Genomic DNA, 11,008 nt, shown 5'->3' with positions numbered 1-11,008 from the left:
CAGTTATCCTTAGCTGATACTATGAGTATTTGTCCTTCTGGGAGTAGGGCACAGTGTGTGAGTGGCTATGAATCCTAGACGCTCTCAGAAATATTGGGAATGTTCATCAACGACGAATGGTATCTATGGGCATTATTGATTTGATTTGCAATTCATAGACCCTCTAACCTTCTGCTGATCCTTGTGGAGAGCAACCTCCTTTATCTGTTTGCTCCCTGCCTCCAGCCATCAGAAGCCCTTTGAAAAAGCTGGCTCTATCTCTGGTAAATAATCCTTTTACTCCAAATCTGAGAGAAGAGAAAATGGAAAGTCTTTGTTTCAGTTTTGCACCTAAACTCGGTTACTCACCAGTTGAATGTCTGGGCTTCGTGGAGTACAGATCTCCAGGAGCTCCTGAAAATGGGATGAAATCAGAGTGGTTTTCTTCCTCTCGTCTACCTGAATGTTTTTTCAGTTTTCCATCTAAACTCAGTTACTCACCAGTTGAAGGTCTGGACGTCGTGGGATCAGGACCTTCAGGAGCTTCTGCAAATGGGGCTGAAATCAGAGTGGTTTTCTTTCTCTCTGTTACTTGAATGTTTTTTAGTTTTCCATCTAAACTGAGTTACTCACCAAGAAAATATGTGGAGTTCATGGGATCAGGAGCTTCTGCAAATGGGGCTGAAATGGGAGTGGTTGTCTTTCTCTCTGCTCAGGCTCCCTTCTACCCAGATTCCCCATGACTACACTCTCCTTCCCTGGCCCCCGGGCATGCGGTAGGAGGGCTGCATTGTGGGTGAGGAGAGTGAGCTCCTCAGAGCTTCCTGTCTAAGCAGATGGTGGTGACACCGCCTTCCCACCACACTGTCCTCCATTTCCCAATCACTGCTCCACCTGGACAGTGTCGGTCTCAAGGAGGGGACATGAGGATGGGTGCACTGGGGCTTCCTCACCTCTGACCTGAAGCTGCAATGGGTCACTGGCATGAGACCACACATAGGGGTAATTATGGAGGGCACCGTAGCATCTGTAGGTCCCTGCTAGTGTGGAGGAGACGTGATTCAAGAGGAAGATGGCCTGATGTCCACCATCCTGGGGGGTGGAGCTTTGGTTCTGGATGGCGTGAACTTCATCTTCTTCGATAAGAATAAATGCATCAAACTTGAATCTTGAGAAACACTGCAACTTCACATTCTCCCCTGAAGCCACCCGGGTGCCAGTCATGCTTGAGAGGGAGGGTTTGTCATAAGCTCCTGAGAAAGAAGGAAGTTTGGTGACAAAGGGCAGGACCACAAACATGCATTGTCCCTTTTTGTTCTCCAGGAGCTGACGGGGCTCTGGTTTCTATCCCCTTGTCCCGCCCTGAGGAATCTGTCTTTGCATCATCCTTGATTCCTTCCTAAGGATAGGAGTTTTTGTCCTGTGTGCTTTTGTATCTGCAAAGTCTGGTTCTTCCCTCTGTAAAGGGGTCAGTCCTGGCTCTGCTGCCTCTGTGTACACTCACCGGTCATCACCAGCTGCAGGGTGTCACTGAACTGGGACCAGCTGTCTCCGCTCTGATAGGAGCAGTGGTACAGCCCTGTCCCGTCTGGTGTCATCTGTGCAATATGCAAAGTATTGGTAGTCTTAGACAGCAGTTGTTTCTCTGTGTGTGAGCGCTCAGGGCTTCCCACTTTAGATATGACATATGCTGTAGCTTCTGCAGGCCCTTGGCACTGGATACTCACTGGTTCCTTGGACAGAACCATGGATTCAGGCACAGCTGTGATATCAGGTCGGGGGAGATTTCCTAGAAGAAAGGGAACAGGTAACAGACATACAGGTGAGTCTGTTCTTCACACCATCCATCCACTTCATCCCCTCTTACAGCCACTGGTCAGAATGCTGAGTCCGCTCTTCTCAGCTGCCAAGAGAGCTGATATCTGGCCTAAATCAGGAGAAGGGACTTGGGCGTATTAAGAGGAATGCTTACTGTTCTGTGACTGAGTGCACTGGCCTGGATACAGCCCTGGAAGGCAACAGCAGGTGAGACAGCTCAGCCTTCTAGAACCGGCAGCCCTGCCCCCTGTAGCCTTGTATTTGTAGCTGGGCCCCTCTCTCCCAGACTCACCAAGACAGAGCAGGGTGGGAAGAACCAGGGACATGGTCCTGTGTCCAAGTTGTCCTGCTGGCCCCAGTGATGTGCTTTTATGAGGAACAGATAACTCTGCAAGTGACATAGACCTCCAGGAAGTGTGGGTGACCCAACTCTCACCACCAGAGTGAAGACAATCCACATCCTCTTTCCTCCTCCTGGGTGGGGCTTGCAGAAGTGCCTGACATCATGAAGATGTAATTATCTGAACTCCAGACTACAATCAGTCCAGGCTGATCCCTACTTTCTGTCCATGGTTCCACATGAGCACTTTAACTTTCTATATAAAGTGAGTGGTAAGAGAGATCACAGGCAACGAGCAGGACGGAAATAATTTCCTGCCTGAGATTTGCTCTGAAATACCAAGTGAGCTCATGGCTCTTGCTTCTTAATGCTGATCTTCTGTCTCTTTCTGTACAGCAGGGGACAATGATAATGAATTTCTGAAAAGCTGTACTCACAGTGTGTGCACATTGTCCAGAACAAGCGTTGCTAGAGAGACAACAGCATAATTGTTCATTCTTCCTCGGCCTCTATCAATAGTCCCCACATATTGTTGGCACCTATTCTGTCCAAGGGTATAAATGATGAACCTAAAGAAGGTACTTTCATGGATGTTGTCACACCTTGATTCTTAAACTATCACATCAGCTGAACCTTACTGAGTAGCTGTGCCATCCAGTCTTCTGGATCAACATGTAATTTTGATTTAAAATCTTTCCCTCATTCCACCTCCATGAGGCACTCTTATTCACAAATCTGAAATAATTTATTCCTAACCCTTACTTCGTTTACGTTTTATGAAGATTACGTGGCAGTAGATCACGTATGTATAACCTTCACAAGAATGGTGGTAGGTTGAGTCTTTGCTCTTGTTATCATTATATATGTTTTCCAATTATTTTATTCAGGTCATAATGGTCTATAACATCATGTAATTTCAGGTGTACATTATTATTTATCTGTATAGACTGCATCATGCTCACCACCCATAGTCCAGTTTTTATCCATCACCATACATATGTCCCCTTTACCCCTTAGACCTCCCCACCACCCACTTCCCCTCTGGTAACCACTAATCTGCTTTCTTTATCCAAGTGTTTGCTTATCTTCCACATATGAGTGAAATCATTTAATGTTTGTCTTTGTCTGTCTGGCTTATTTCATTTAACATCATACCCTCAAGATCCATCTATGCTGTTGCAAATGGGATGCTTTGTCTTTTTTTATGGCTGAGTCGTATTCCATTGTTTATGTATCCCACGTCTTCTTTATCCATGGGCACTGGGTTACTTCCACGTCTTGGTTATAGCTAATAATGCTCAAATGAACATAGGGGTGCATGTCTCTTTGAATTGTTGATTTCGAGTTCTTTGGATAAATACCCAGTAATGGCTTTATCCAGCTGATACCAGTACTGTATAGTATTTCAATTTTTAATTTTTTGAGACATCTCCATACTGTTTTCCATATGGCTGCACCAGTTGGCATTCCTACCAGCAGTGTATGAGGGTTCCCTACTCTCCACCTCCTCTCAAACATTTGTTATTTTTTTGCCTTGATAATTATAGCCATTCTAACAGGTATACAGTGATATTTCAATGTAGTTTTGATTTGTATACCCCTAATAATTAGTGACATTGAACATCTTTTCAAGTGCCTGTTGGTCATCTGTATATCTTCTTTGGAAAAATGTCTGTTCATATGCTCTGCTCATTTTATGATCGGGTTGTTTGTTTTTTGTTGTTGAGTTGTGTGAGTTCTTTATATATTTTGGAAATTAAGCCCTTGTTTGATATATGATTTGCAAGTATTTTCTCCCTGTTGGTTGGTTGTCTTTTCGTTTTGTTCATGGTTCCTTTGACTTGTAGAAGCTTTTGAGTCTGATGTAGTCCCACTTGTTTATTTTTTCTTTCGGCACCCTTGCCTGAGTCGACTTGGTATTCGAAAAGATACTGCAAAGACCAATGTGAAAGAGTGTATTCCCTATATTTTCTTGTAGGTGTTTTATGGTTTCAGGTCTTACATTCAAGTCTTGAATCCATTTTGAGCTAACTTTTGTGCCTGGTATATGATAACGATCTACTTCCATTCTTTTGCATGTAGTTGTCCAGTTCTCCCAACACCAATTATGGAAGAGACATTCCTTTTCCCGTTGTATGTTCTTGGCTCCTTTGTCAAAATTATGTGTCCATAGATGTTGGATATTTCTGGGCTCTCAATTCTGTTCCATTGGTCTGTGTGTCTGTTTATCTGCCAGTACCATGCTGTTTTGCTTACTATAGCTTTGTATTTTATTTTGAATTAAGGAGGGTGATACCTCCAGTTTTGTTCTTTTTTCTCAGGATTGCTTTGGCAATTGGAGGTCTTTTGTTGTTCCTTATAAATTTTAGGATTCTTTGTTCTATTTCTGGGAAAGATGTCATTGGGATTCTGAATGGGATTGCATTGACATTGAATGTGCAGTTTGCTTCATGTAATATGGACTTTTTACCTGAGTTTGTTCTTCCTATCCATGAGCACAGAATATGTTTTCATTCCTTTATGTCATCATTGATTTCTTTCAATCATGTCTTATAGTTTTCAGTGTTTAGGTCTTTCACCTCCTTGGTTAAATTTATTCCTAATTATTATATCCTTTTTTGTTGGGATCGTAAAGCGGATTGTATTCTTGATTTGTCTTTCTGTTAGTTCATTACTAGTGTTTAAAATTGCGAATGATATTTGTATGTTGATTTTGTATCCTGCAACTTCACTGAATTCATTATTTTTTAACATAGTTTTTTGGTGGATTCATTAGGGTTTTCTATGTATAGAATCATGTCATCCACTAATAGTGACAGTTTTACTTCTTCCTTTCCAATTTGGATCACTTCTATTTCTTTTTCTTGCCTAGTTCCCCTACCTAGGACTTCCAATCCTATGTTGAATAACAGTGGTGAAAGCAGTGACCCTTGTCTTGTTCTTGTTCCTAGAGGGATAGCTTTCAGCTTTCCTCCATTGATTAGGGTGTTGGCTGTGGGTTTGTCATATATGGCCTTTATTATATTGAGGTACTTTCCTTATATGCCCATTTTGTTTAGATTTTTTGTCATAAATGGATGTAGGATCTTGTCAAATGCTTTCACTCCATCTATTGAAATGATTACGTGATTCCTAGTCTTCATTTTGTCAATGTGATGTATCAAACTGATTGATTTGCGGATGTTGAACCATCCCTGCAACCCTGAATAAATCCCGCTTGATAGTGGTGTATGACCTTTTAATGTTTTGTTGTATTTGATTTGCTAATATTTTGTTAAAGATTTTTGCATCTATATTCATCAGCGATATTGGCTTGTAATTTTCCATTTGGGTTGCCTTGTCTGGTTTGGGTGTCAGGGTAATCTTGGCCTTGTAAAATGTGTTGGGAAGCATGCTGCCCTTTTCAAGTTTTCAGAATAGTTTGAGAAGGATAGGTGTTAAATCTTCTTTGAATGTTTGGTAGAATTCACCAGAGAAGCTGTCTGGTCTGGACTTTGTTTTTTGGGAGGTTTTTGATTACTGTTTCAATCTCTTTGCTAGGGATTGGTCTATTCAGATTCTCTGTTTCTCCTTAATTCAGTTTTGGAAGGTTATATGATTCTAAAAATTTATCTATTTCTTATAGGTCATCCAGTTTTTCAGCATATAGCATTTCATAGTATTCTTTTATAATCCTTTGTATTCCTGTGTTGTCGGGTGGAATTTCTACTCTTTCATTTTTGATTTTATTTCTTTGAATGTTCTTTCTTTTTTCCTTAGTGAGTCTGGCTAAAGATTTGTCAATTTCGTTTATCTTCTCAAAGAACCAGCATTTCTATTCATCCTTTCTATTGTTTATTTTTTGTTTGTTTCTATTTCATTTATTTCTTCTCTGGCTTTTATTATTTACTTCCTTCCTCTGACTTTCAGTTTTTTTTTGTTCTTCTTTCTAGTCTTTTAGGTATAGGATCAGCTTGTTAATTGGAGATTTTTCTTGTTTCTTGTGGTAGGCCTGTATTGCTGTAACTTTCCCCATTAATAGTGCTTTTGCTGCATTCTGTAAGGTTTGTTATATTGTGTTTTCCTTTTCATTTGTCGGTGGGTATTTTTTGATTTCCCCTTTTATTTCTTCATTGATTGAACAGTTGTTCAGTAGCCTGTTGCTTTGTCTCCACATATTCATGACTTCCCATCTTTTTCTTCCATTTGATTTCTAGTTTCATAGTGCTGTAGTTGGAAAAGATGCCTGATATTTCAATTTTCTTAAATTTATGGAGGCTTGCTTTGTTTCTCAGCATATTGTCTGTCTTTGAGAATGTTCCATGTGCACTTGAGAAGAATATGTATTCTTCTGTTTTTGGATGGAATGTTCTATATATATCTATTAAGTCCAATCATCTGGTCTAGTGTTTCCTTTAAGGCCACCATATCATTGTTGACACTCTGTCTGGATGATCTATCTATTGACGTAAGTGGGGTGTTGAGGTCTCCCACTATTATTTTGTTGCTGTTAATTTCTCCCTTAAGGCCTGCTAATATCTGCTCTATATACTTTGGTGCTCCTGTGTTAAGTGCATATATATTCATAAGTGTTATGCCTTCTTGGTGAAATGTTCCTTTTATCGTTATGTAGTGCCCTTGTTTGCCTTTCGTTATCTTTTTTATCTTGAAGTCTACTTTGTCCTGTGTAAGTATTGCAAGACATGCTTTCTTTTGTTTGCCATTTTCTTGGAGTATCATCTTCCCTCCCTTCATTCTGAGCCTATGTTTGTCTTTAGAGCTGAGATGTGTTTCCTGGAGGCAGCATATTGTTGGGTCTTCTTTTTTTTTATTAGTTCTGCCACTCTGTGTCTTTTGAATGATGAATTCAATCCATTTATGCTTAGAGTGATTATTGACATATGAAGGTTTAATTTTTCAATCTTTTTTTTTTTATTTTCCAGTTGTTCTATGTTTGCATTGGTTCTTTTCCCTTGTATTTCTATCTGCCATTTCAGTTTGGTGGTTTTTTGTGCCGGTTTTCTCTTTACTTGTGATTTGTGACTCTGTTTCAATTTTTGTTCTGTGGTTACCGTGAGGTTCATATAATAGATCTCATAGATGAGCTAGTCCTTTTCTGATAGCCTCTTATCTCCATTGGTCTATGCAGGTTCCATCCCTTTCCTCTTCCCTGTCTATATTTTGTTGTTACAAGTTATTCTTTATTGGGTTGTGATTTTGTGCCCAAATTGAAGTGGTTATTGTTATTTTTGATGTTTTCTTTCCTTTCATCTTTTATGTTGTAATTAATTGTTTGCTAGCCACTTCTTATATACAGGTGCCATTTTATGTTTCTGCTTGTCTAATTATCACCTTGCTCAAAGCTTTGTAAACTTTTTCCTTTTGGTTTCCTGTAGGAGGGCTCCCTTCCTCATTTCTCATCTCAGGGCTAGTGGTGATGAACTCCCTCACCTTTTGTTTATCTGGGAAAGATTTTATTTCTCCGTCATATCTGAAGGATAATTTCACTGAGTAGAGGGTTCTTGGCTGATAGTTTTTGTCTTTCAGTATTTTGAATATAGCATTCTGCTCTCTCCTGGCCTGTAAGTTTTCTGCTGAGAAATCCGCTGACAGCCAGATGGGGCTTCATTTGTAGGTTATTTTCTTCTCTCCTACTTTCCTTAGTATTTTTTTCTTTGTCATTGACTTTTGCCAGTTTTAATCTGATATGCCTTGGAGAAGGTCTTTTTGCATTGGTGTAATTAGGAGTTCTATTAGCTTCATGTACTTGTGTGTCCAGGTCCTTCCCCAGGTTTGGGAATTTCCCAGCTATTATTTCTTTGAATAAAATCTGCTCCTTTCACCCTCTCTTCTTCCTCTAGAATATTTATAATCCTTATGTTACTTTTCCTAATTGAGTTGGATATTTGTCAAAGAATTTTTCCTTTTTAAATAAGTCTTATATCTCTCTCCTCATCCACGTGGATCATTTCTAGGTTTCTATCTTCAAGCTCACTGATTCTCTCCATCAGGAACGTATGATGTATTTTTTATGCTTTGTGCATCATTTTTATTCTCCTTAATTGAGTTCTTCACATCTAGAATTTCTGTTTGTATTTTTTTTTAGAGCTTCAGCCTTTTGGTGAAGTATTCCTTCTGTTCATCAATTTTATCCCTGAGCTCATTGAACTGTCTTTCTGAATTTTATTGTAGCTCGTTGAGTTTCTTTATGACAGCTAGTTTGAATTCTCTGTGGGTCATAGTGTATTCTTGTGTGACTTCAAGGTTGGTTTCTAGAGAGTCGTTATTTTCCTTCTGTTCTGCCATGTTACACTAGTTCTTCATGTTGTTTGATGAATTAATCCACTGCTGGCACATTAGTGGTAGTAACGACCTTTTCTACTTGGATAAGGCTTTAGTTACTTTGGTTCTGTGTTGCATCTGGCTGTACTTGACAGCCTGCACTTTCCACCCTCCATTGCCTCTGTTAGAGGTGTCATCAGTGAATCAGTGCCCTTTCTTTTTTTTTTTTTTGTGAGGAGGATTGGCCCTGAGCTAACATCTGCCAATCCTCCTCTTTTATGCTAAGGAAGACTGGCCCTGGGCTAACATCCATGCCCATCTTCCTCCACTTTATATGGCATGTCGCCATAACATGGCTTGCCAAGCGGTGCGTCGGCGCATGCCTGGGATCTGAACCAGTGAACACCGGGCCACGGCAGCGGAGCGGTCACTCTTCACCACTTGTGCCACTGGGCCGACCCCTTCAGTGCCCTTCTTATGCTGCTTTTTTCTCTGAAGTTGGTGGTGCCTTGCTGCTTTCAATGTTGCTGGAGTCTCCAGTGTTGCCACTGGGGTCTCTGGGCTGTAAGCACTTCTGCTACTTCTGGGGTTGCCTGGGTCTTGTGTTCCCCTGCTTGCTCTCTGGGCTTTCCATGGGCTTGGGTGTTGCTGTCCAGTGCATCACCTGTGCTTCAGCTCCTGGTTTATCTGGGGGTGCTGGTAGCAGCATTGCCAGGGTTGCTGGGTTCACAGGTGTCACTCATGCTCTAGGGGGCCCAAGTTCTTGTAATTCAGCCTCTGTTTCTTGTAGAGCTGTTGTTGAGGATGCTGCCACTGGGGACTGGGTCTCAGGTTCTGCTGTGATTCCTGAGACCTCAGGTTGCAGGTGCTACCTGCCACTGCTGGGGGAGGAGTGGTGGCTAAGCTGCAAGTGTTGATGCTGGTCCCGCAGTCTCTGGTCACTGGTGCCCGCTGGTGTGATTCGTGAGACCTCAGGTTAGGGCACCCTGCTCCTGCAGGTGAAATCCACATTGGGTTGCTGTCCCCACTGCTGGAGAGATCAGCGCCACTGCAAAGGGAGGAGGAGGGGCTATTTTACTGGCACTGCTCTGTGTCCTAATGGCCCAGGACATGAGTGTCCACCTGCCACCACTGAGGGTGGCCAGGGTCACTGCCTCTAGTCTGTGGTGCTGCTGTGTGCTGGTAGTCTGCTCTGAAACTTCAGATGAGAGTGCCCCACCCCTGCTGGGGAAATTTCTGCCTTGAATATCAGTCTCTACTGCTGGAAAGGCCGTCACCATTGGCATGGGATGGAGCAGGGGTCAGGTCTCTGGTTCTGTCCTGTGTCCTGAAGCCTCAGAATGTGTGCAACCCCACCAACCCTAGGAGGGGCAGGAGACACAGCTTTGGTTGTCAGTGCTGGTGTGCATGCTGATGATCTACTCTGAGACCTTGGATCAGGGGACCCCACCCCTGCTGGATAAACTCACGCCTTTCATGTAGTTCCCACTGGTGGAAAAACCAGACTGCTGCCCAGCGAGGGGGAGGGGGCTGTGTTGCTGGCTGTACTGTGGTCTGGAGCCTCAGGACATGTGTATCACTCACCACTGCTGTCGGGGAGCGCTTGCCAAGCCATGAGTGCCCCAATTGCCCTTGTAGCCTGTGGGCATTGGCGTGTGCAATGGTGTAAGGATCTGTGTATTCGATTGCTGCTGCAAGGGGAGAGGGAGGGTGCTTTCGTCTCATTCCAATGCATCTGAGAGGTCCAGTCTACACATTTTCAGATGTATAGAGGCATGGATCACTCCAGCATTCTGGTGTGCTGTGCAGGGAGCCTTTTGTTGGTCAATGGATGTTGGACTGGTTGTAACTTAGAGGGGAGAGACAAAGAGAACGATTCTAGCAATCACAATGCTGATGTGACTACTGGGCTCAACTTTTTGTAGGACTGTCCATAAGACTGGATTATTGAGTTCTCACACCTGCCATATGTTTTTGTACAGCCCCTGGACTAAGAACTATGTTTACATTTTTAAAGGATTGAAAAAAAGCAAAGGAAAATTAATATTTTGTGAGCCCTGGGGAGGATTTGAAATTCACACTTTAGTGTTTGTAAACAAAATTTATGCCCTTGTGGTTGTGTGTCACCTACAGTTGCTTTTGTGTGACAACAGCAGAATTGAGTTGTTGCAAAGAAGATCAGGTGACTCACAAAGCCCAAAATATTTACTATTTGTCCTTTACAGAAAAGTTGTCATTTAAAACATGACAGTGACAACTAGCAGACTCTGAGAAGGCTTCCAGAGAAAACATCCAATAAAAAGTTATGCATATGCTGACACTGAGAAAAGTGGAGGAATTAGGCAGAAGAAGGGAAATTTGGTGAGGGAACAGCAGCCAGTAGCAGAGAGCTCTTAGAGAGTCTCATCACGGGGCAGAGGTGAGGACAAAGAGCAAGTGACGTAACTTAGTATCTACATGTCTCTACAGAACACAGTATCCATCTGGGTTAAGTCTGAGGATATTTATTACTTACTTCAGTGGATTGGAGTTCAGAAATTCCAGAGTAATTTCATCAATGAAACTGTAACGGGGTTCAGAGTTACCATTCTGTGAATCTCTTGTTTTAGT

At 42.1% G+C, this 11,008-nt stretch overlaps 1 protein-coding gene across 3 annotated transcripts in view; it reads right to left on the bottom strand.

Annotated features, from left to right (window-relative positions):
- Positions 1-312: 312 nt before the first annotated feature.
- Positions 313-11,008, bottom strand: part of LOC131397423 (leukocyte immunoglobulin-like receptor subfamily B member 4) — a 78,455-nt gene continuing 67,759 nt past the window's right edge. The window contains exons 1-5 of one of the 3 annotated variants that reach the window (XM_058530271.1): positions 1,952-2,218; positions 1,484-1,768; positions 933-1,232; positions 613-660; positions 313-525 (exon numbers count right to left, since the gene is read on the bottom strand). In XM_058530271.1, the coding sequence (XP_058386254.1) occupies positions 473-525; positions 613-660; positions 933-1,232; positions 1,484-1,768; positions 1,952-2,198 (933 nt within the window). In that variant the 5' untranslated portion in view covers positions 2,199-2,218 and the 3' untranslated portion in view covers positions 313-472. Of the gene's footprint in view, positions 538-612; positions 661-932; positions 1,233-1,483; positions 1,769-1,951; positions 2,219-11,008 lie in introns of those variants that run through there. The other 2 variants (XM_058530272.1, XM_058530273.1) reach the window with 2 other exon arrangements.

Source organism: Diceros bicornis, chromosome 34 (assembly GCF_020826845.1).
Source record: "Diceros bicornis minor isolate mBicDic1 chromosome 34, mDicBic1.mat.cur, whole genome shotgun sequence".
In the NCBI taxonomy this organism is placed as follows: domain Eukaryota; kingdom Metazoa; phylum Chordata; class Mammalia; order Perissodactyla; family Rhinocerotidae; genus Diceros; species Diceros bicornis.
The sequence above is the reverse complement of the archived record's forward strand: the minus strand, read 5'-3'. Positions and strand labels throughout refer to the sequence as shown.